General features: G+C 34.9%; 2 protein-coding genes across 10 annotated transcripts in view; one reads left to right on the top strand and one right to left on the bottom strand.

Annotated features, from left to right (window-relative positions):
* The window catches only part of si:ch211-152c8.2, a 105,484-nt gene that overhangs the window by 29,801 nt on the left and 49,094 nt on the right, over nt 1-26,589 (bottom strand). Inside the window, exon 15 of one of the 9 annotated variants that reach the window (XM_073941379.1) lies at nt 124-2,507. The exons of 6 other annotated variants lie outside the window; for them this stretch is intronic. The gene's annotated coding sequence lies outside the window, so the exon portion shown is untranslated. Of the gene's footprint in view, nt 1-123; nt 2,508-10,768; nt 12,881-13,406; nt 14,299-26,589 lie in introns of those variants that run through there. 2 more of the 9 variants (XM_073941378.1, XM_073941380.1) reach the window with 2 other exon arrangements.
* Nucleotides 1,360-25,435, top strand: dipk1c (divergent protein kinase domain 1C). Its single transcript, NM_212751.2, is given in 4 exon segments — nt 1,360-1,771; nt 18,837-19,547; nt 22,094-22,258; nt 24,978-25,435. Coding segments are annotated over 4 exon segments (1,326 nt in total). The 5' UTR covers nt 1,360-1,573; the 3' UTR covers nt 25,230-25,435.

Genomic DNA, 26,589 nt, shown 5'->3' with positions numbered 1-26,589 from the left:
CAGCAGGAAAACAAAACAATTGTGGTCAGACGTTCGTGGGACTGTATTAGACCTGTCTGAATCCTTTTATTGTATCTACACTGTAAAAAGTGATTAGTTTTTTTTTTTTACTTCAAAATTGTTAATAAACCTGTTACAAATTGGAAGAGGTTAGTGTATACTCCATCAGCTGTTTTCATGTCTGTCAGCTTTGCATTTAATGGGATATATGCACACAGACTTTTATATTCTGTCAGCCAGCCGCAGAGCTTCTGGTTAAATGTCACCCCATATGAAATCACTGCGTTTAAGATCTGATTTCCTTTAAAAACAGTGATCTTCACTACCTGGCTGAGATGCGATATAAACCAGGTATCAGACCAAACAAGAACAAACAAAGAACAAAGAACAAAGAAGCCCCGCATTAAATAATATTCTCCACATCATGTCTTTAAAATATGGAAATTAATTTTTCCCAAGTATTTTCAATGGAATTTCTGCGCTAGCCTGCTGCTAATGATGGCGCCTGCACTTAAACGGTCTTTTGTCTCTTTTTACTCTTTAACGACCAAATAGATGCTTAAATCTATTAAACTGATTATATTTTAATTACATTACAACATCGATGCAGTAAAAGGAGACTTATGAAATTGAAAATAGTCACAAACCTTTCACTGAAAGTTTATTATTGGCTGAAAAAAACACTTGTTGTGCATACAGCCCATTAAAGATTAAATAAACTATTATGGCTTAAAACAATGTTTTGTATTTCTAATTTTTATGCTTTGTAGCAAGTAATAAATGTGATCAAATACATACAAAGCAGATGATTTCACAGAATAAAGCCTTCAGTCTTATACAACAATGATATAATTCTTGTTATTCTGCGACATACATAATCCCTGAATTTATCTTTTTTTATTGTAATCTACCTTTCTGTCATAAATCATATAATCATGGTGGATCATGGGCTTTGTTGTACATAGTTCCACATCTAAAATGTTCAATAAATAAATAATGAATCAAAAGCAGAAATCCTTCTCTCGTATTCATTCCCTGAAATCCTTCCTTTGTAGAAAACCATTTTGTATTATTATTGTTATCAGTGTTAAAAAAAAGAAGCTTGAAATGAAAACAGGATTCAGAATGTGGAGTAATCTGAGGGTCTGGCACCAGAGAGAGGGATCTGGCACGCTGAGGTCTGAGGAAAGGCCAGGCTGCCTTGGAAACAGAGACGAAGGCGACCCAAAGGAGGAAAGCACTCAAGAAAGGGGGCGGGAGACAGACGGAAAAAAGGTGGAGTGTTGAATAGAGAGAGAGAGGGGGGGGGGGGGAACTGAGAGCCAGAGGCAGAGTGAAAACACACTGGATTCAAGCGTGCTGAATGAGAACGCAGAGAGAAAGTCTGCTCATTCACAACACAAACGCAGGAAGCTGGAGAGGAAGCAGAGAGAGAGAGAGAAGGATCTGCAGGTTTAACATTCAGAGGAGGAGCGGCAGCACTGAAGCAGATCCTCCACGGCTCCACAGATGCCACACACTCCCTCATCCCTGAGAGGAAACCAGTGGGCTCCTGGGGAAGGGGGTCCGACAGATGTGGCGGCCCCTGCGCGGGGCCCTGGGCTCGGCCCGCAGGTGTCTGGGGGTGAAGGTGTGCCGGAGGAGCGCGCTGCTGGTGGTCCTGCTCTGGCTGGTCTCCTGGATCTTCCTCAATGGCCTGGTGTTCGTCCACAGGAACATGTTCTCTGACTTCTGCACTGATGACAAGAGCAAAGAGATCCTGCAGAGGGTGGTGAGCACAACTTTCTCCTTCTTTATTTTACTGCATTATACAGTCAACTGTATAAATATTACACAACAAAAATCATGACAACAAATGCTTTTATTGTTTATCAGGTTTGAACAATTTTTTCCTAAGTTTAATATATTAATATTTTTGTCAGTTTGACTGATTTAAGTTGAGATGACTAGAAATGTTCAATTCAATTCAACAAAAAAAAACTATAGCAGATTTTCTTTATAATGTGCTTTGTACTACTGTAGCTGTCAGCGTTGGCTAACTTGACAAAAGTGCCAATTAAGAAACTAAGTGTAGACTTGTAGTCAGTGTAGGCTTGTTAAACATACATGCATGAAGTGCTGTCTTTTATACATTTAACAAGTATTTTTGCTGCTAGTTTAAACTACTTATTTCAAACGAGCTGCACAACTTAATTGTTTTTTGCTCATTTTTTGCTAAATTTATAAAAACAGTTAAGTTAACTTTATCGATTTTTGTTGGGACCACATGAAGGAATTGTGTGGAACCCAGCACATTTTTACAGTGTATATGCAATCAAATGTGTATGAATTCAATATGCATAAACAATTTGCATAGCATCTATATATTAGATAAAGCTAGTTGTAAATTATTGTTTTATTAAGGTAGTTTATCACTTCTTAAATATTGAAATATTGAAAATATACTCACTATTTCCTCTCCCTCAAGTGATTACAAACCTTGATGAGTTTCTTTATTCTGTTGAAGACTAAAGAAGAAATTTTGAAGAATATAACAGAAGAAAGGTATAAAGGTATAAATAAGTGACGAGTGATTAAGTGATGGAGGATTTTAATACCTACTCCATACCTACTTCATTTGTGGGTGAAGTATGACTTTAAATCTTAAAATAATAAATACAGTAAACCTTCAGAGAAACTAAAATACATCATATTTTGTAGGAATAAAATATATTATAATTAAAGAGCATGTTATACAAACCCACATCCTCTTGAATATAGACGGTACAATCTGTTGTTTGGTGTAAGTTTGTCAAAGGCAAAAAGAGCTTTTCAAGCATATTTTTTAACAATAGGCTAGCATTTATACAATTTATAAAAACTAAACACTTTAAAAATGCTATAATACGACCATTGTTAGGATGGTTTACAGAAGACGCCCATTAAACTGTCATTAGTCTATCTGCTAAAAAATACAACAGGCATATATTTAGAACAATAGCATATAAAAGGAACAATAAATAAATAAATAGACAATAAGGACATTAAATAGGAGAGTGTTAGGGTTAAAAAGTCAAAGCAGGGCGTATATACAGTACAGACATGAACAAAATTGATTGTACACTTCCATTGAAGAAAAAAAACTGCAGTGGTCACTAAAATAACTAAAAAAAGTTAAAAAATGTCTGAAAATAAACTAACGAGAATCTGATATTGCTTTCAGACTGTGGTTCAACAGAAGCAATAAAAAGTAATGACTAAACTAATGAATCTGGCCTGGACTAAATTAAAGGCCATACCAACAGTTTTGTCCATGTCTGTACATATGAGGTCTTACTGTTAGTGTTTTTCAGTAGAGAATTAAATAGACAGTGTTAGATGGTAGAATGTTAGTAAAGATAAGTACAGCTGTCTGTCAGTGGATCAGTTGTCATGATATGCAGTACCTCTGGGGATTTTGGTGAATTTTCCACCGAGTGATACACAAAGCATTTCATAGGATTAATCAGTCAAGCGTTGAATCGTGGGTACCAGCAGAAACGGGCCTCCATTAAAGGCTTAAGCTTTGTTCCTCGGGGGAAACCTAAAGCTCTTTTGAGCCACTGGATTACGTGATGTCAAGTGAGCGCTGAAAGAACATTTTGTTTGTTGCCACATTGGGAACCGCAAAATCCTGGTGGCCTTGAAATAGGGATTGGGAAATGATTACTAGCAACAATTAGTTGACAAGTTTTTGCACGCAAACTGTCATTACTGAAGCCAAGAGTGTTGGCATGAGCAGATTTACAGCAATGCATTTCCCTGAAAAAGTGAATATTTATACATATATTATTATAATATTATTCAACTATTTCTACAATGCTCCGAATAACATTTATATAACTAAAATATCAAAATGTGAGCAAAATAATGATACATCTTAAGATATATTGGTAACACTTTACATGAAAGGATGTTCATAAGATGTCATGAAACCTTTATAATCATGATAAAAGATAATGAATATGAATGAGATTTATTGCATGCTCATAACAAGTGTCACTTGCTCAGTTATGACATTTTAAATGCAAAGATGACACTGTTTATTATGACAACTTGATATAAACAAATACATCACAACCTGTTTTTGTCTTTGACATGACAATTTGACATTACCAAAACAGTAAAACTTCAAAAATCTGTCATAAACATGATTGCCATAAAGGCTGCACGATATCGGAAAATAATATAATATTACGATATTGTATCTTTCTGCAATAAATATTGCGATATTTATCTAAACTAAATAATCACAGTGCAAAAAAAATATTGTCTCGTTTCATGTCCATATATCTAAAAATTATTGTAGATCAAATAAAAATAATGTTTTTTTTGCGAAATAAGTTAAAGTCAAGTGTTTCCTTAAAACAAGCTTAATTATCTGGAAATGGGCTAATTACAATAATCTGACTTTTGCTTTGAGATGAACATATTTGGACTAGAAACAAGACGAAAATTATAAATAAAAAAATAAAAAAATTGTACTCAAACTCTCTTGAAATGCTCAATCAAAGGCCTTAAAACACATGCAAATGACAAACTTTCCCCCTATTATAGGTTCACAAATTAGATGTGTTCTATGGCTCCTGGTCAACTACAGTATAATAGAGACTCAACATTGTGTGTCATGTGACTATTGCAGATGCACTCATTCTGATATCGATACTGAAAAGGTGTCAATTCTAGTTCCTGGAGGGCCACAGCTTTGCACAGTTTAGTTTCAACCCTAATTTAAACTCGCCTGATGAAAGTAATTGACTGCTTCAGGCTCCTTTGAAAACTATAGCTGCAGTAAGTGTGGTGCAGCAATGTTGGAACTAAACTGTGCAGAGCTGTGGCCCTCCTGGAACTGGATTTGACACCTGTGGTGTAGACCTTATTGGCATTTATAAATATGTCATGAATTTTATAACAACATCATTAATATATATATTTTTTTTACCTCAACAACAGTGGTAAAAGCTGAATTTGTCATTAAAATGTTATTAAATATTAATGACGCTGTTAAAAATGATTTGACAGAGTAATGACACTTTTAATGAGAAATACAGTTTGTTCTACTGAAAACGTGATAAGAAAAATATTTATGACACAATTATTATGACATTCATGTTTATGACAACTTTTGTTGTCTTGGTAATGTTAAATTAAAATAAAACACCCTGTTTTCAGGAATAAAAATGTAATGGCAATTATGCTGCATGTTATAAAAGCAAACCAAAACCTTTCGAATATGGACTGTACAAACTGCGGTAGAGCTTTTCTAGCTTATTTTTTATACATTAGAATGTACAAAATGAATACAAATGAAACAAAAAAATTCTGAATAAAAATTAACTGCTGCAATGTGCAAATTGTTAAAATGGTTTGCAGAAGATGCCTATTAAAATGTCATTTAATGTAACTCTAGTCTATCTACTAAAAGTTCTGTCAGGCATATATTTATAACAAGAGCATATTTTTAATCCTTTAAAATGAATAATAAATGTATTAATGACAATCGTGTTAATGACAGATTTAAGACAAGTTTTGTTGTCTTGGTAATGTCAAATTGTCTTGACAGATAAAGACTAGATGTGATGTATTTGTTTATGTCATAACAAACAGTGTCATCTTTGCATATGAAATGACATAACTGAGCAAATGACACTTAATAACAGCTGTCTTAAGCATCGATAAATCTCTGAATCATTCTGAATGAATGTGAAAATCTACTGAGCGAGTGACATTTTTTGCTCCTGTAATATCTGAGATCATGACATGAGTTCTCTAATTCTTAATATTTGGGCTAGCTAGCGTAAATATTACAGTGAATTCAACAGCTGCGAGACTGAGGAATGCTGCGGTGTGCCAGTATTGTGCAGATGATGACTGGGTGGAGATATAACTGTGAGGTATCAGTCATATTGGCAATGATTTTTGGCAGAGAGGATCAAGTGAAAATAACAGACCGGCTGCTGTAATTGTTGGGTTGGAGTCAATTTGAAATTCCCAGGGATGTTTTAGTGAGAAAGAGTTTGGTTCAGATTCAGCAGCTCGCGGTTTTAAAGTTTTAGACAGGAAATAATTTTGCAGCATCTGTTTTATAATTGATTATTTTCATTTTAAATATGTATTATGAAATTTAACAGTAAAAATATTTGTAAATTAGAAGTTTTCCATATTTTGTAATTAATGTTTATATTCTTTTATTTTCCTCCATTTATTTATGCTTTTAAATTGCACTATGGGACCTTGACAAAGCAGAGATCAAACGCCCATAATGCACAATATTAATAATTGACAGGGTTCAACGCTAAGGATTTTGTCTACTTGCCCTGCCCTGGCAAAATTTCTTGTTTCGTATTGGACATGAAATGCACATTTACCGGTAGAGATGACATCCCATCCTACTCATAATTCTCTCTTCATATAGCTGTACAAATGCAAATTACACAACCATATCACACTGCACTTTCAGAAATAAAGATACATGATCTGTCACTGGGGTGGTACCTTTTCGAAAAGTACAAATTTGTACCTAAAAGGTCCATAATAATACCTGAAGGGTACATATTAATATGCAAAAAACAAAACAAAAGTGGTCCTCTTAAAATTTTTAGTTACTAACATATAATTTTGAGGTACCAATATGGACCCTTCAAGTACAAATGTGTATCTTTTAAAAAGGTACCACACCAACGACAACTCGCGTACCTTTATTTCTGAGAGGATGTAATATAGCCTGGTTCATTAGATTGTTGGATCAATTTGCTTTCTCACTACAATCAATCTGCTCCAGAGTTTGTCGCAATTGAGCTGAGACTTCCTCATTCAGGCGATCGTAGAACGAGTGATTTGGTGTGAATCCGAACGCCATTGCGGGATTGACATATGTTAAACGAACCGTGCTAACTGGGCAAACGAGAGTTCTAAAACAAACACCTAGGTTTCAAAGCATCTTATTTGCACGCAATTGACTAACAATCACAGCCAAATTACCTTTTAATGACAAGGCAGCACTGTATACTGTCTAGTGTTACGAGCATCCCGCATGTTAACTGTAAATTAACAGATATTTTTTTACGGTGAGTAATTTATTAATAACCTCTCAGTATATGCAAAGACAAAAGAGGGTCAGTAAAAATGTAAAAAAAAAACTGTGAGTGCAATACAGCTGCATGTATGAATATATTGCTCATTCATTCTAAACATAAAATAATGATAATAAAACATTTAATTAATTTTTTTTATTTAAAACTTTTACTTTTACAAGTAAAACCACTTGAGAACCTCTAGACTCTTTTTCAAGAGGGTCTATCACCTTTACCATGAATTATTGAAGGCACAAACTAATATTCAATGTAAAATAAGCTTTCTTTATAAAATAATAGCACAAATTATTTGATAACATAATAAAATATTCAAAGGATCACATTGCAAGCATTTAAACTGCGGTGCTATCAAATGCTTGATTCTGACTGGCTGATTGGCCATTATTTTCAGATGAACCAACGCTATCTCGCAGTAGTTTGAATCTTTTTGATTTAGAGGCTAATTCTTATGAATCTGTATGATCTCAGTTGTACAATAAGGTGCAATTTTCTCATCTCCCAATGAGGGTTGAGTTTAGGCATGGGGTTTGATGACTGACCTCGTACAAATTGAATTCATATGAAATAGCTGCTAAACTGACAAAATGTAAAGTAGTTAAATTTCCTCATCAGGCTGGATAAACGGACAGCAGAAGTAGTTCCGGCAAGTTTTGAGCGCATTACAATTCCATAACACTACACTGAATGATTTCAGTAATTTGACAGCTACAGGATGCCAATATTTTTGTGTACAATTAACAATTTAGCAATGCTTTGAATCAAAGTGACTTCAAAATGAGGATAATACACTCCTTTGACTCCTGATTTGTTTATCTAGCGCTCTGTGACTAATTTTCCTCTGAATTGTTTTACAAAAGTTCAAAAGTGTAGGATTGTTCTCATGAGTCATAGTAGATGTTTGTTTGGAAAAGCTTTTGAATCAAATCTTTCCATAAGTTGTCGAAGATTTTTCACTCACTCTTATGACCACACATCAGGATACACTTACGTAACGCACAAATACCAGTTTATTTACAAGTGTGATGATTGGAAATTTAAAGGGGACCTGTTATGCAAAATCACTTTTGTAGGTTTTTTAAACACAGTTTTGAAGCAACAGTGTGTGAATATAAAAAGCTCATAATAATAAAAATGTATTATTATTTTTTTAAATAATCACACTTGATGAAAACAGTCTGGAGAAACACGTTAATTGACAAATTCTCCTTTTCTTGTGTCATCAAAGGTGGAAAGCCCCGTCAATTATTGACAATCTCTTCCTCATTATCATAGACAGCCCTGAGTGAGAAGCAGCGGTCTGCCTTTTGAGTGTTGACCTGCTGAAAATAATGTCAGCAATTGAGAGGATTATAAATGTGTATTTTTAAGATACACACATGAACACTGGAGTCTCCATATACCTTCTTCCAAGCCACTTCTTTTGACGTTGTTAGTTTTTCACAGAGACAACATCAGTCTTGGTTTGAATCTACCACTATGCTGACACACAGGTATTTATAGCTTCACCCTCTTTTGAAAAGAGCACAATCTCATTTAAATTTAAGGCGACAGTTACCTAAACGGCACAGTTAGGATCAAAGCCTATAAGAGGCAGTTTCAAAGAGTTTTAAAAAATATACATTTGTTGTTATTTTGAGCTGAAACTACACATACACACTCTGGGGATATCAGAGACTTATTTTACATTTCTCAAATCAGGCATAATAGGTCTCCTTTAACTCAGATTGGATTTCAGATCTTAGATCCCTTTAAAGAAAATGAAATAATTGATGGAGGTTTTAGTTATGATAACACGACCTCTAAAACACTGAAGCCTTTTCCCAGCTGATGAATAGTAAAAAAATTCTGATAATCTGCCAAACGGTTAGCATTTCTAAAGGGTTCTACACTGCAATAAACAACTCAGAGTGGTTCACATTTACACAATAAACTGTTTATAGTTTCTGGCAGCATGCGGTTGAGAACCTTTGGGCAATTATTCTTTGAACCACACAAGACCTTTTTAATCAGCGGCACCATCTGTCACCTGTGCAGCCAGCCTATGTAGAAGAGACTTGTTGGCTTGAGCTTGTGAAATGTACCTGTTCTGTAGTGTTTCCCTGCTGCAGGCTCCTATTCACTTTCATTCTTTTCTTATGATCTAATGGGAAGGTTAAGCACAGATGGTCGTCTGCATGTCTCACCGATTTGATCAACTTTCATGCAAAGACCACTGTTTTGTAGAAGGTTTAAAACCTTGTAATCATTTTATCATTTTAATATTTTTAAAAGATACAGTTGCGTGTTTGGTTATGGATGTCTATACATAATGTAGATTGTGTCAAATCATTGAAACTGATGAAGTACTCGTTAATTAAAACCACTTCAGATGAATATTAATATATTTACACTATATGCAATGGCCTAAAAGCAACATAGGCTCATTCTGAAAACGTAGCCCTATTTCAGGAGATTGTGAATTATATAGCCAGAGGTACGTATGGCTGCATTTCACTTTTGAAATGAATGCTTTGGGGCGGTATGACAACGTTACTTTTCATGCTTACCAGCTGACCGCTTACCTCCATATAAATAGCTGTTACCAGTTTGTCCAGTTAGCTTGCCATGTTTGTCAGTGGACTTGGGGTTGACCTTGACAACGAGTTTTGAGTCCAATGAAGAAGGGTTTCAAAAAGCGGGTAAGACAAAAACAGAAGCCGAAAAATTAAATAAACAAATAAATAACTGTGAGAATGTGGTAAAATGTGATAAAAATCACACGAGGGCTTTTCTTTTTCTGCACTGCTTTTTAAATTTGTCTGTAGGGTTTAGAGAAGTGGGTAGGCAGGTCAACCTGTGCTGTTGATGGGGTTTAGGAAAGGGGAAGTGTGTGTCAGTCAGTCATTCTGACAGTCAAACAGTCAATCGACAGTGGTGGATTTACGGGAGAATAGCACTCGCGAGAGAACAGCACTTGCGAGAGAAATCTGAGATCTGAAAAAGCATACACAGCGCCCCTTTGGTGGATTCGCGAAAACAAAAACTGCCAAAAAAACTTACAGCTCCTAGGATGTATTCGACGGTCTCTAGAAATGTAATTAGAGGTGCATTTTGAGAATGAGACTGGGTTGCCTAAAATTCAATTCAATTCAGCTTTATTTGTATAGCGCTTTTACAATGTAGATTGTGTCAAAGCAGCTTCACATAAATGGTCATAGTAACTGGAACAGTGTGGTTCAGGTTTTAGTGTTTAAGTTCAGTTCAGTTCAGTTTAGCTCAGTTCAGTGTGATTTAATCATTACTGAGAGTTCAAACACTGAAGAGCCAATTCATCGATGCGTAGCTCTACCAATCCTGAACCATGCGAGGCAGTGGCGACAGCGGAAGCTGACTAAGCTTGAAAATATGAATTTCCTTTCATAATCAAAAATGACGTTTGCTGTATGTCTACTTATTTAAAATAAGCTGAAACAACACAATCACTTTATGTTCAATTCACCTAAATCTGTAAAACGTAATGAGTTAACTTGATTCCTTCAGGTTGTCCAAACACAGATCGATTGTTTGGATCTCAGCACAACATAGTTTTGTTTTATTACATATTGTTACTTATTTAATCATATCAAGTAGTATTGTTACTACTGGTATGCTTTATGTTTAAAAAAAAATACTCACAAAGGCTGAAAATTTATTGAAGGAAATTAATATGCAGATCCAACAACTGACTAAACACTTTTACATTAAATATAAAAATTGGTTCTGATAAAAGAGTTTTAAATGGCTAAAACATCTAGCGCTCTAAATGAGTCTATAAAATGGAAAAATCTTGTTGAATCAAACATCCTAAATGAGTTTATAATGATTCAAACTAATGTTGAATCAAACATTCTAAATGAGTCTATAATGACAAAATACAATTTAATTGAGTCTAAAATTATTTAAAATGCATTCAAATAAAACGTTTTGTATGAATCTATTGGCTAGAAACTCATTTTTAATGAGTTAATAATGACTCAAAATTCTATTAACATTAATCATTCTGTATTTTAAAAGGACAATACAGTAATCAAGGGACACATGAGTCAACCTGCAGATCCACGGAATCTTCTAAATGAGTCTATGATGACTCAAAATGTTGAACATTCTGAACGAGTCTATCATGAGTCAAAACGGAGTTGAATTATATGTTCTAAATGACTCGAAATGCATTACAACTGAATGTTCTAAATCAATTGTGAAAGCAATTGAATCTGACATAACAAATTAGTCTATAATAATGCAAAATATGATTTATTCAATGGTTAAATGCATTTATAATTCAAAATATTATTAAATTAATTATTCTTAAAGTCTATAATGTTTCAAAACTATTAAAACAAACATTCTAAATAAGTGCTTAGCAACTCCTGAGTCTAATGACCCAAAATGCAGATGAATTAAATATTCTAGATGACTCAAAACACTTGAAAAACTAAATGTTCTAAACGAGTTTACAAGAGCAGACAATGCTACTGAATCTGACATTCTAAATGAATTATGATAATTTATTTTTGAATCATTTTTAATGAGTATACAATGATTCAAAACCCAATTGAATCAAACATTCTGAATGAGTCTATAATGATTAAAAACAAATCTGAATCAAACATTTAAAATTAGCCTATAATAACCAAAAACTCATATTACTCTGAACCTCTAAAAGAGTTTATGCTGACTTAAAATCCAGGTGAATCAAGTATGAGTCTCATGACCCCAAGATGCAAAACATATTTGAATCAAATATTCTATATGAGCCTACAACGATTCAAAACAAAATTGATTGACACATCATAAATGAGTCTATAATGACTCAAAACTAATTTGAAGCAAACATTCTGATCCCAGTGATGGGTTGTAGCTGGAAGAGCATCCGCTGCATAAAAAATATATTGGATAAGTTGGCGGTTCATTCCTTTGTGGCGACCCCTGATTAAGGGACTAAGCCGAAAAGAAAATGAGTCAAACAAACATTTAAAACACAATTGAATCAAATATTTTAAGAGTCAATAATGACCAAAACCTCTAAAATGGAATCTCTAAAATAATCTGTTGACTTAAAATTCAGGTAAATCAAATGTCCTAAAGAAGTCTAAGGATCTAAAAATCCAAAATATTTTTAAATCACATACTATAAATGAGTCTAAAATGATTCAAAACACAATTGAATCAAACATTCTGAATAAATTTATGACTCAAAACAAAATTGAATCAGATTTGTATATAATGATCAAAAATGCAGTTAAATTGAATCTCTAAAAGAGTGAATGTTGACTCAAAATCCAGGTGAATCAAATACTCTAAATGAGTCACACAATTGAATCAAAAATTCTGAATGAGTCTATAATGGCTCAAAGCTAAATTTGATCAAACATTGTGATTGAGTGTATAATGACCAATTGTTTTACCTCTATAAGAAAAAGAAAATTAATGAATGAGACTCAAAATCTAGGTGAATTGAATACTCTTAATGAGTCTAATGACCCAAAAATGCAACGGAAGCAAACATCGTAAATGAGTCTGTAATGCTATAGATACAATTCAAAATTTGACTGGCTCTTTTCGGGCTCCGTTATGAATGTATATTGGCATACATGTTGCAAACTTTGTATATTAGAGCACAATAAGACCCCCGTTCTCATGTTTCATTACGGTTTGTGGTGATTTTCTTGTAAGGTGAAGAAGATGAAATCTATGCAGACATTCTTGGCATGCCGAGACTGACCAGCGCTCCGGCCAGATGGCAATTCAGCCTGTGGGCAACAGAAATAGACTGCTATTCTCCAGGGTCTAATGTTTAATCATTACATGCTCATGAGCATAAAGAAAATACAATTTGCCTCTTATTTTTATATCCTCACTGAACGCTGTTGAGTTGTGTTTGCTTGCTGGCATGAGTAAAAAAGCATTATGCATAACATTCTGCTCACAGAGAGAGCTCAATATGGTGGTCCATCCTTCAGTGAATCAGTGTTTTATGTTTTTTTTTTTCACCTGGCAAGAGATATAAGTGCATTTGCTTAGTAACGGCACAGCTCTTGTCCAGAATTCACACAGATTGAAGCATCAGTCATGCCTGAAGTACAAACAGTTCCTGTACGCGTGTTAAACGCTGCAGACAGAGGTTTGTCTGGAGCACTAAAGCCTCATTCACACTAGCAGCGACTTTGTAGCTGCCTGTCAGTCTGGGTGGCGTTTGAAGCCTAAATATAAATGGAATATATACAGTTAAAGTCAAAACTATTTGCCTTCCTGTGAATTTTTTCTTTCTTAATATTTGCCAAATGATGTTTAACAGAGCAAGGAAACTTTCAAAGTATTTGCTTTTAAAATCAATGTTATTAGCCTCCTTAAGCAATATTTGTTTTCTGATTGCCTACTAAAGAAAACATCATTATACAATGATTTGCCTAATTAACCAAGTTAAGCCTTGACCAATTGAAATAAATGGTCACTTATGGACAATTATTTTAAAGTGTTGAATGTAATTAATTGGTCAGTCAATATGAAGAAACTTAAAAAATTGTCACTTTATTTTAAGGCACAGTTGTAGCTATTGGCAAACCATTAACTAACACTATTAGCTCAATAAACTAAAATTTACTGTCAGTGATGTAAAGTAACTTATTACAAATACTCAAGTTACTGTAATTGAGTATTTTTTCCTCAGAAATTGTAATTTATTAAGTAGTTTTAAAATGTACTTTTACTTTCCCTTGAGTATATCTTCAACCTGCAGTCACTACTTTTTTTCTTGCCTATTGGTATTAGAAAATTCTGTCCTGTGATTCCTGACCAATCAAATCACACCTAGAAGTAAAGAGGTAAATCACATCATAATGAACTACCTCAAGACATGGGAGATTTATAATTGAAGCAAACGGTTTGGAAGTATTAAAAGAGTCTGAGAAGATGTTCAAAATCTTTACACACATTGACCCAGAGACGAATGACGTCAATGTCCAACGTCCAACCTAAAATCAACCAAATATCAACGTTTAATGTTGTTACAGTACAGCTTGACGTTGTGTGGAAGTTACCTCTATGATGTCTATCAGATGTTGGATTTTAGTTGCCATACCTGATGAATAAATGTCAGTATTTGACGTCAATATGACGTTGGTTTAAGATGTTGGCTCGACGTTGGATTTTGGTCAGTTTCCAACACAACCTAAAATCAATCAAATATCAACGTCATTTGACGTCATTATTGGACATCAATATTTCATTGTCCTTAGAAGCTGACCAGACATTGAATTTTGGTCACCTGACATCACAACCTAAATCTAATATTAATGTTTTATGACATTGTGTGCCTGCTGAGCAATAACTAAATGCACCACAGAATGTTGCGTTTACACACATCCACAAATTAGAGTGTAGTTAATTTTAAAAAGTTCACATTAAATGTTCCCAAGATAATGTGCTAAAATAAACCCACAGTCAAATCCAGAGTGTACACTTAATCTAGGCTGTACTGAAAAAAAAATGCATGCGTTTCTGTCAAATCAACCACCAGATTACAAACACAACCATGATTTACACCATACAATTCACTTTCTCCAAGCCGACTTTCACCGCCGAGTGTTCCTACACAGATTCATTCATCAAATCTGTAAACACAGTGAGTCTACTTTCTACACTGAACACACAAACATACGTGGGATTTAGGAATTTAGACACTCATGTCTGTGGGATAGTTTACATGCAAACGGGAGCTGTTGTTCCATCTGTAGCAAAGCCTGGGAGTTAAAACACATGTGGGGAATCTGGCTGCCACTTTCAGGACAGAAAAAAAGAGCAGGCTAGACCAAAACCCTCAGAGTGACCACAGAGCACAACATGCATCTCTGGCCCACATAAACACCCCTGAGAGGCCCGTGAGAGGGTCTGTGGGGATGAAGCTCTTTCTATGTTTAGTCCCAGTCGAGCTGATAACAAACCTTGGAGATTCCCAGTGCTTTAATAGAGTGTGTTGTCATGGTAAAACCACCAACTGGGAGTAATTCAGGTAATTACTGGTACTTGCTGTTGTTATTATTGCTCAATGTGTTCACTGATGCAGAGGAAACACACACTTAAATCACCACAGATCCGCCTCTCACAGGGTTGCTGGTAAATTGTGTTGCAGTTAGGTTTTTTAAGCATGGCCTGTGATAGATTACATTTGAAATCACAAAGCTGCTTCAAGAAGTATGCATAATATGGATTTAATACAAGTACAGATGCAGTTTAAATGCAGTTAAATATGTGGCCCATTTTATTGACAAAAATTTAAGTTATTTACTTGATTCAGCATGAAACGGAAGTGGATATAGTGTTTTTGTTCACTATAGACTGATTTCACGTGGCTGCCTCTTTAAATATAAAATTGAGGTCAGCGCCAATAGCCTAGTGGTTAGTGCGTCGACACATAGCACCGAGGTGCTCGCAGCGACCCGAGTTCGATTCCCGTCTCGAGGTCCTTTGCTGATCCTTCTCCCATCTCTGCTCCCCACACTTTCCTGTCTCTATATCTCCACTGTCCTATCAATAAAGGTGAAAACCCCCAAAAAATAATTATAAAAAAAAATATGAAATTGAGCTGCAGTGGGAAGAAACCAGTAAGTATCGCCAGAGTCACACAGAAATGACTGTAATTAGCAGTGAAGGTCATCAGGTCAACGCTCTTCGCTGATGTTTACAGATTGCAAACACAGATGAGCAATTTGCTGATGATTCGACTGATCTTCACAGCTTTAAATCGCTCCAGTGTCCCTGTATCTGTGTTTGCACTTGGTGAAGAGCGGTGAACGTACAGCTGCATTTTTTGTGTAAAGTTCATGCTTCCCGCTACATGCTGACTGTTTAAATGCATATGGTTGACTTTTCTGGTGTGGTAGTTCACCACAAATGCTGTCAGACTTGAAACATGGAGCAAAGCAGAGGGTTCAAGTTTAGCAAAGAACAGTTCAAGAAACAAGATAAAACAACAGAAGAAGCAAGTGGTTGTGATGGATTTTTTCTTCTAGTTTGCTTTTGAAAACATTCTATTATACATGACGACAAGCCGACTGTCATTTGACATTAAAATTAGCAGAAATGTATACAGGGGCCTCGATTGGATTTATGAGAAATGGCATGTGTGAGAAAACATATTTGAGATTGAAAATATTAAGAATATTATTAAAAATAAGCACACATAGTCCAGGGTACGTATTTCTTGATTCTCAAAAATGTAGCCCTGAGCAAATATCTCCAATGAGCCTTCACCACTTTTAATCCAACACTACATCATCAAATCAAACTTCTCAACATTTCTAGTAAATTATGTCACTTTTCTAGTTATTCAGCCTCATGGTCTATAATCAATGAAAAGTCAAAACATCAGTTACTGGCTTGTTTAGTAACTCATGCACAGCTGTACTCCTCACATTGTTCTCAGACATTGTAATAATCTTGTGTTATCATTGCCATTTTAATCGAGCAAGTTTAATTACACAAATGCATGAACTTACATTTTATAGTGTACCAGTAAAAGGTTGAACACGGGACATATTTTAGGACACAAGCCGACCACTGTTTTGATAATAATGATAAGAAAATATATTACTAAAATGCTAAAGCCACCACATATAATAGCAGGACTGAACGTGGATAACAGCTGTTTACTCTGGTAGGGGACAGAGGAGGATTTGCAGTGTAATCTCAGTGAAACACAAATCAACTGAAGCCCCTGAACTGACATATATATGTGCCGACTGCAGAAACAACCAGTAATTAGCTCATTTTTCATGAGAGGTTCAGAGAGGAAAAATGCAGGAGCAAAAGCAGATCTGTTTTAACAGCTCTGTTTCACAAGATTAAATGTAAGAAATCCATGCATGCTGGTTAAATATACTGACAGGTGGAATTGGTAGTATCTCAACAAAGCCACATATTCAATAAATATAAGATGAGAATTAAGATTCATTGATCAAAAAGAGATTGAATGCCATTGAAATTAGTTTGAAAGGATGCATAACATGACTTACATGCTAGAAATGTGTGCATTAGGGAATACAGAGGGGGTCAGAATTATTAGCCACCTTGTATATTTTTGTTACCAGTTTCTGTTTAACGGAAAGATTAATTAGGTTACAGTTACAGTAATTAGTACTGAGTCAATGTATAACAGTGTTTTTTCTGTACTAATCGACTAAGGGTGTGTTTCCAAAACAACGACCTAACTCCTGGCTGAACTATCATAGTACAATGCATCGTTTGGTGAAAAGAACGATGCAGTGACAAGTGTTTTCCAAAACCTGTAGTTTCTTTGTCGCAGATCCATCGTTTAAACCACGTTAGTTATAATGCAAAACGCCCATAATGATGCTCTAAACGGGCCTCTTTAGAGAGGAACCCCATAATTTATTTGTGCAAATTATATTGTTTTACACACACACACACACACACACACACACACACACACACACACACACACACACACACACACACAAGCGTTTAAAATAAAATCCAATGTTCTGGTAAAAACATGCACTCGCTTTCCATATTAATTGAAATATGTGTAAGTGACACACATAGGGTCTGTGTTTCCTTTACAAATATTATTGAGAACATTACATATTCTATTCTAAAATATAAAATCACTTACAAAAGCTAACACATATTTTAATATCATATATAAATCACATAAATAAAAAAATTATGAGGCTAATTATTGAGAAATGAAATTTTATTCTTAATATTTATTAGGAAATGAAAAGAAATCTTACTTTAATAATAATATGGATAATATTAATAATGATGATGATGATTATTAAGCAGGATATTGTTTATTTATTTTTGAGTTTTTTTAAAGTCTACTTTTCAATTTAACAAATTCAAACCACTGCAGAAATGTTCTAACCCACAGGCCCATGTCATATACAATACAGATACTTAATAATTAGCCTGTTATAAAATAAAAGCATTAACGTATGCTATGTTTTTTATTATTTGTTTTTTTCACAAGCTTTAGAAACGTAACAAATTCTGATTTTAAATAACAGGTCACCTACGGGTTTCGTCATGAGCCACGGCTGTGTTCAAAATGACTGAGCACTCAAGTAAACACTCAAAAAAGTGCACTGGGAAGAAAGCGCAATTCTACACATGAAGATCGCTAAAACTGAACTGTAAAAATAGATAGAAGTAAATTACACCTAAGAGAGTTAACTTTATTGCTTTAATTTTTATCATTCCAAGTGTAAATGTTAGAATGTTCAAAATGAAAAGGGCATAGGGGGGATAATTGGGAATAAAACACAGCCAGGAACTAGATTTCTAATTACAGCTGCAGAGGTTTAGTTGTACGCATACAATTTTGTGACATAGTTTGCGAATGTTCGTTGGAGTGATGGATTTGGGAAATGCCAAATCAAGGAACTATGTTCGTAACGACAGAACTTGTGACCTTCGTTGCTAACAATGGTTTTTCGGAAACGCACCCCAGTGCGATTGACCTTAAAATAGTTTTTTTTTTTAATTAAAAATGTTAAACTGCTTTTATTCTAGCCAAAATAAAACAAATAAGACTTTCTCCAGAAAAAAAAACAATTATAGCAAATACTGTGAAAAGTGTGAAAAGGGGAAATATTTGAAAAAGAATTCACACGAGGGTGAATAATTATGACTTCAACTGTGTGTGGAAATCCAGATCGTAAGCTGATTGTGTGTCTGTATTTTCAGTGCGACGAGTATCATCAAGGAGTTCTGACTGGCGATCTCTGCGATGACCTCTGCGTGTCGGGTCAAGTGGAGTACAAACGCTGCCTCTATTATGAGAATGGCAAGAAAGTGATGGCGGCCAGCTGGCGTGGCCTACCAGTGGTCCTGAAGTCAAAGCTTGAGAACTTCTCCTCCTACGAAGCTCTTTCTCTGCTGGACTACCCAGACGGAGGAGCCGGTGGTGGTGAGGATGAACTCTCGCCTCTGGATGTGGTTTTTTATGCCACTCTGGAGATCAAAAACTCTCTGGGTCTGGAGACGGGAAATAATTTGACTTTACCACGTTTGTGGGGTCAGCGGCTGAAGGAGAGCGAGCGGATGTACTCGCGGGCGGAGCTGGCCTCGCTATGGGCTCTGCTTCAGCAGGAGGAGTACACCTTCCTCAGGGTCCTGCAGGATTTAACAAACCATGTTGCCAAGATTTTGGGCTCCTGCGGACACTTCTATGCTGTGGAGTATTTGGCGGCGGGACATGCGTGGGATCAGCATATCTTCTCTTTGGACGAGCTAACATTGAGTCCTTCGCCGAGCACGTTCTCTGTGAAAGAAATGGTGCCTCGAGTGGCTTTGAGCTTTTTGGAGATGGTGGAGCATTTTGAGAATGATTTTTCACACCGTTTGCATCTCTGTGATATCAAACCAGAGAACTTTGCCATCCGGAAGGATCTGACGGTGAGTCTTCTAATGTTAAAAAAATTATAAGGGTTTTCTCAACTATAATGGTGTAATGCAGGTTTATTTGCAAGCTTAAAGAAATAATAATAATAATAGTAATGATGATGATAATAATAATAATAAATAATAATAATAAAAATAAATAAAATAAAATAAATAATAATAAATTAATTAAAGAAAAAGGAAAGAAAGAAGGAAGCACTAAATTACAAAAAATACTATTTTAAATTTAAAAGAAATGCCATCAGTAGTTTACAAACAAATTAAAAAAAAAATTCTCTTAAGGCCCACATGGAATCTGTGCATGCAGAAATCTGCAGGTTTTCATTCATTCTGCATGTCCATCATTTATTCACTTAAATGTAAATGTGTGTAAATTCATATTTATTCACTTTTTATAAATTCCATTAATATTATTGACTGATATTGAAATGTTCATATGATTTATTTACAATACAATTTGTAAAGTATTTTTTCTGTCTGTCACTAGATATGTTATATGAGAGACTTGCTTCGTTTACCACATTAGTGGATCTAATTGGATTTGCATTATAAACATTAAATAAAAGTAAAAAATGCAAAAAAAAAAATTTCATATATTCAATTTTGATACTCCCAAAATCACTTTTTACAAAATTGTCAGCAGAAATATCAAAAAATGTCCACATATCCGGTCTGGCCCTGTCTATAGCTCACAAAATGTCCATCTGATTTCTTTGTTAACTTGTTTATTTGTCAATAAGACAAAATAAACCTTTCCAAGGTGATCATCTTCATGTCAGATCCCAAATGCTGGGTCTTTTTGTTGTTATAATAAATATTTGCTTGCAGAAATTCTCTCTGTTTTATCTTAACCTGCTTGGTTTGCTCGGTAAAATGATGTTTTGTTAAGATCTCTAGTAGTTTAAATCAATAGACAATCCACATTTCTCTTCTAAACTCCATACAGAAATCTGATAAATAGAATTGTATATTAGTAACATATTTGACATACAAAATCATATTTGAATTTCACATTTACGTTGAGTATAAACAATATGTCATGTATGCAACATTTATTTACAAATATTGCAAACAATTTCATTCTAATACATCGTACAGTCAAGCCTTAAATGAATCACCGCCCTGGCAAATTCTGACTTCATGTATTTGTTCAAATGTAAATAAAAGCTGAGAAATATTGTCTTTCTATAATGATGCCTCTTGTATATTGTCTCATTATATTTTAGGAGAAGCCAGTGTAATTTTTGGTCCCCAAAAATAATAAACATGCTGGTTGAATAAAAGTAACTTTAGGTCAGAATTTGCCAGGGGTATGAATTATTTGTGGCTTGACTGTTTTTGTCCCGTTTAATTTTTTTCTGAGCAAAACCATTTTTAGCATGATGTACAGAAGACGCCCACTAAATGTTTAACACTAGTTTACAAAGCGGGAAATAAAATGTTGTGACATTTGAAATGATCATAATTTAGCTAGCAAATATTTATTAGTCATTTAAAGTGTTTACTCAGCAACTATCCTTCAAATCACTAAGCACCCAGTTGTCAGCAATACGTTTTTCTTGATTTAAATAAATAAATAGTGCTGTAAAAAAGTATCTATTAATTAGCAGTTGCCTGTAGATCATGATTTGATGGGTGTTTATTTTCACTTTCAAATTAGATAATGCAATCTTAGTGTTAAAAAGTTGAAAAAAGTGATTTTTCTAATTGACATTCTAGTAGTAGACATTGTATTTTGTCTGGGTTGGTCATGTATTATGCTACAAAAACCAAGTAAATGATACATTTCCCATATTTTTTACAAATTATTTGTATTATTTATTTATTTTTTAAATTATTATTATTATTTATTCATGTTTTTTTAATTGCATTGTGGGGTCTTGATCTTTCCTTTAACAAGTTTTGACTTAGAAAAGTTTGTAAAAGTGACCTTTATTGACATTTTAATTGTTTAAAGTGGTATATTTTCTGGTTTGGTGTTGTAAATTACAATGGTAATTAACCTGGTAATAAACTGTCAGTACATTTTCTGCTACTTTACAGACTTATTTCTCTATATATTATTCATTATACAATATATTGTTTCAAACCATTAAAACTTTAAACTTTTTTACTTATTTAAAACTTTTTACTTTTTTTGTTTTATTAACCATTTTATGGCTTAAAGTATAAAGCTTAAAGTTATAAAGGCTATGTCATGACATGGCTTAAAGTACATTTAATTATTTGTTAAGTTAAAAAATTAATTCAATAAAAAATTATGTCAAATTAATTATTCATTCATTTATTTTCCTTTGGCTTAGTCCCTTTATTAATCAGGGGTCGCCACAGCGGAATGAATTGCCAACTTATCCAGCATATGGTTTACGCAGCAGATGCAGCTTCCAGCTGCAACCCAGTACTGGGAAACATCCATACACTCTCAAATAAACACACATACACTAAGGTTAATTTAGGTTGCTCACTTTTTTAAGTAGTGTCTAAACATAAACTCTATTTAATTATTGTTGTTTGTATTAAACTGTTTTGTTTTCGATCAGGTGGTGGCGATAGATGTGGACATGGCTTTTTTCGAGCCCAAAATGAGAGAGATACTTGAGCAGAACTGCACCAACGACAGCGACTGCAACTTCTTCGACTGCATTTCGAAGTGCGACAAAACGAAAAACAGATGTGGGTCGAAACGCAGAAACAGTAACCTTCAGGTGGGAGAGGCGTTCGTTGATTTAACCCTATTGTGCGCTGCAATGCTTTTATAATTTCAGTCAATTCTAGTACATATATTTTAGTGTTCAACAATCTAAAAGTGTGCGGTTAGCCGTCATCTATGTGGCAGGGTGCTGACTTGCTTTAAAAAGTGAAAAGAAAATGACTGTGTTGTGGAAACCTGTCACAAAGGAATACCGGTAAAATAGCCGGAGGAGACGATCATTCTTCAGCGGTAAACATTGCCAGGGAAAATGTGCGGAATGTTAATAGTTGATGATAACGCTGAAGGGAATCAGATAACGCCATCATTACTGCTCCAAAACACAATGATGGTTAACAGGGTATACAGAACAGAGGAAGCACATCTGACTATGAGTAACAGATCCTCATCAGTTTGGATACAAACGCTACACTTTTGAGGCTGGCTACAGTACATATGCACATCACATTTATTCAATAAATCCATGTAAAAAAAAAAATCAATTCTGATTTTTAAAACTGCACCTTTGAGAACTTGTTTGCATAAAATCCCATATTAAGTGGGAAATAAACTAGATGAACTGACTATAACAGATACAACTAAAAACAAACTAATACTAAGATTAAGGAGTGAAAACTTGTCCTGTCAAATTCAATAATTTCCACATATAGAAATGAGCTGTAATGAGAAAAAAATGCACATACTTTAAATTTCCACTGATCAGTAGTGCAGTTAAGTTGAAAAAACAAATAAACAAACAAACAAACAAACAAACAAACAACCAAACAAACAAACAAACACATAAAAACAAAGAATCACCTAATCAAGAAAATTGTAGTAAATGCATATTCTAGAAAAGTGTATATAGATACAATATACATATAATTTTTTGTTTTTGTTTTTCTTCACTCGCCTCGTTGAAGTTTTTTTTTCCTTCTCCACTGTCGCCTTTAGCTTGCATGGTTTGGGATCGGTAGAGCTACCCATGAATTTGCTCTTCAGTGTTTGGACTCTCAGTAATGATTTTAAACCACACTGAACTGAGCTAAACTGAACTTAAACACTAAAAACTGAACTACCCTGTTCCAATTACTATGGCCATTTATGTGAAGCTGCTTTGACACAATCTACACTGTAAAAGCGCTATACAAATAAAGCTGAATTTAATTAAATTGTCTTTATTTTGTTTCTAAACAATTTTAAACTGTGTTAAAAATGTAAGAACTTTCAAACGGCGTGGTTTCTGACCTGCACTTCACGGTAAAAATAAACCCTGCAAATTAGCAGTTTTCCATATTTTTGTGATTTATGTTTGTATTTTTTCATTTTTCCCCATTTATCCGTGCTTTTGAATTCCATTATAGTAACTTGATCTTTCTTCCAAGAACTTTTAAAAGTGAAAAACATTACTTTAAATAAAATTTTTAATAGTTTAAAGTGCTCTGGGTTTGTGTTGTACATTAAACTACAAAAACCTTGTAATAAACTGCAGCACATTTTCTGTTATTTTACACACTTATTTCTATAATAATAATAATTGTACACCATTTCATTTCAAACAACTAAAATGTCAATAAAAGTCACTTCATTAAAATGTAGAGTTGAAATTTCAACATCAAACGTCTACAGAGCAACGGAGAGACAGAACCGTAAATAAGCGTAAAACTGTTAATTAACAGATCATCTTAGTGCATTTACAAACAACTTACATAAAAAACTGTAAACATTTCTGTATTCACTTATAGATTTGCAAGAGCCTCAATACGGATAGTGATCATGCAAAATTAAGCGATTAAAAATAGCAAATAAAAAAATTACAGCTAAACATACTGTACGAAATGATATAGTGTCAATGTGCTGTAATTCTGAAAAGGCTCAAGCACAAACTACAAAGTTAAAAATGTATTTTTGTTAGCGATTGAAAACCCTACATATAGAGGTCTATACACCGAGTGGAATTTCAAAGCATAGCTGTATTTCCATCAATGTCTCCGCCATTACAAGTAAATGCATGTTTGATTTCCAGTCACGCAACGTCTTTCCTCAGTTCATTGCGGTTTCATTGGCAGTCAACACCTGCTGTCAGTGCCAAGTCCCCTTAAGGAGAGCTAGCTAACAGACGAGCTGGACGCATGAAACCAAGTCCAGCTCCAGTCCACAGGTGGCAGAGACAGACCCCGTCTCTCCGTTCCCGATCACTTAACGCAACCCTCGCTGACCTCTGCCTTCCCATTGTATGGCCTGCCATTCAGAACAATGAGGGCTTTGTAGCGTCAGGTCAAGGAGACCATTGCTTTTCCCTTTCAAATGGCACGCAATGCGAATATGGCTGATGAAATGATGAAATGAGAGCAGGGTGCATTTCCCAAACAACGATGTAACTCGCTGCTGTAACTCACTACCTTAGTACGATGCATTGTTGGAGGAACAAACTAAGTGGTTACGACTGAACTAATATGCCATTGGTTAGAACTGTCATTAGTGAAGTCGTAATCAAATGATCAAAATGATGTCTGATTATTGCTGGTATTAAGGACTGTGGCATCAGTGGATTGCTACGCTGTTTTATTCTGTTAAAGGTCCTGGTAGAGTGCTTTGAAATATTTTTTTTGTTCGATGTACGGCGTTGTTGGAATTAAAGCATGAAGACAGGAAAGACAAGCAGCTCAGGATTGTGTTCATGTCCGCTTCACTCGTCCACACTCATCATCTGCACTCTTCCTGTCTCTCTGCAGGTGATCTGTGAGAAGATCTTCAGGCCGTGGTTTTCTCCCACACTGCTGGGCGCTAAAGCAGGGCTCCCCCTACAGGTAGAGTTGCAGCGCGCGGTGCAGGAGTGTGCAGAAATGGAGGACAGCGAGCATCGGCAGGACATCAGACAGCAGCTGTACGCTCTCCTCCGAGAGCTCGTCCAGGAGGACACAGGACACCCGAGGGGAGAACAAGAACATAAGAGAAGACGCGTCCATACTGCACTTAATTTCTGAACTCTTAAAAGAGCTAATTCAGTCATGTGCAATTCTGGAGAACATCTCCGATGACTAATAAAGTCAAAATGTTTTACAACAAATAGCATAGTGAATTACGGCTAGTGTTCAGAATGTCTGTTCTGAATAGATCAGGCAAAAATGTATATTTTGTCTTTCCAAACTTGTTGTTCTTCACGAAAAATAAAAAATACTTTGAACTGTCAGCAGGAGCGCTAGTTATATATATTAGTATTTATTAGTATGTATTTGAGGGTGGCTCAGTGATTAGCACTGTGGCCATCAAGAACATCAAGAAAGTCACTGGTTCGAATCCTGTCTGGACCAGTTGGCATTGCTGTGAGGAGTTTGCATGTTCTCCCTGTGTTGGCGTGGGTTTCCTCCGGTTGCTCCGATTTCTCCCACAGTCTAAAGATATGCACTACAGGTGAATTGGAGAAACTAAATTGCAAGTAGTATATGACTGTATGGGTGTTTCACAATTCTGGGTTGCGGTTGGAAGGGCATCCGCTGCATAAAACATATGCTGGAATAGTTGGGGGTTCATTCCGCTGTGGCAACGTCTAAAATAGAGACTAAGTCGAAGGAAAATCAATGAATAAGCATGTAAATGACTAGTTGTAGAGTTATAGGAACTAACCCTTTACAAAGACTTTGATTGTCATGCAATCTGGCTAATCATACTACTGATATAAGCATGCCTGTTGCCATACAGTTGAGGTCAAAATTATTTGACTTCCCATAAAATTTTTATTCAATTTTAAATAATTCCCAAGTGATGACAGACAGACTATGAGTTTTCACAGTATTTGCTATAAGATTTTTAGCTGCAATAAAAGCAGTTTTAAAATATTGTCATCATGGCAAAGTCAGAAACAATAAGTAATTAGAAATTAGTCACTGAAAATATTGTGTTTAAAAATGTGTTGGAAAAAGCACTCCTTAAATCTCACAGAAGAGCTCACCATTTTGACTTCAGCTGTATAATCATATATTCATTTTAGATTTGAAAATATGTGAAAGGTGCTGTTATGGGACATAGGCAGCAGGCACCCAGACAGGCTATACAAAATTCATGTCTACTCTTGTCATAAAAATCTGTATTTCAGAAGTTCACAGAGACCGACACCACAAACAGAACACCCTGTTTGTTTTCATATTTATCAAAAGCACAACCCTTTTTTTATATTGTGACTATACCCAAGCAGAAGTAGACCCTATATAAGTGCAAATAATGACTAAGCCTCTGTAAGATCAAAACAGATGGAGTACTTTAGGTCATCTGCACACTTATCAAAAACCTCTAAACCTGTCATCTAGATGCCTGAGTTTAATTCATAAACATCTAAATGTGTCAATC

This window comes from Danio rerio, chromosome 24 (genome assembly GCF_049306965.1).
Source record: "Danio rerio strain Tuebingen ecotype United States chromosome 24, GRCz12tu, whole genome shotgun sequence".
In the NCBI taxonomy this organism is placed as follows: domain Eukaryota; kingdom Metazoa; phylum Chordata; class Actinopteri; order Cypriniformes; family Danionidae; genus Danio; species Danio rerio.
The sequence above is the reverse complement of the archived record's forward strand: the minus strand, read 5'-3'. Positions and strand labels throughout refer to the sequence as shown.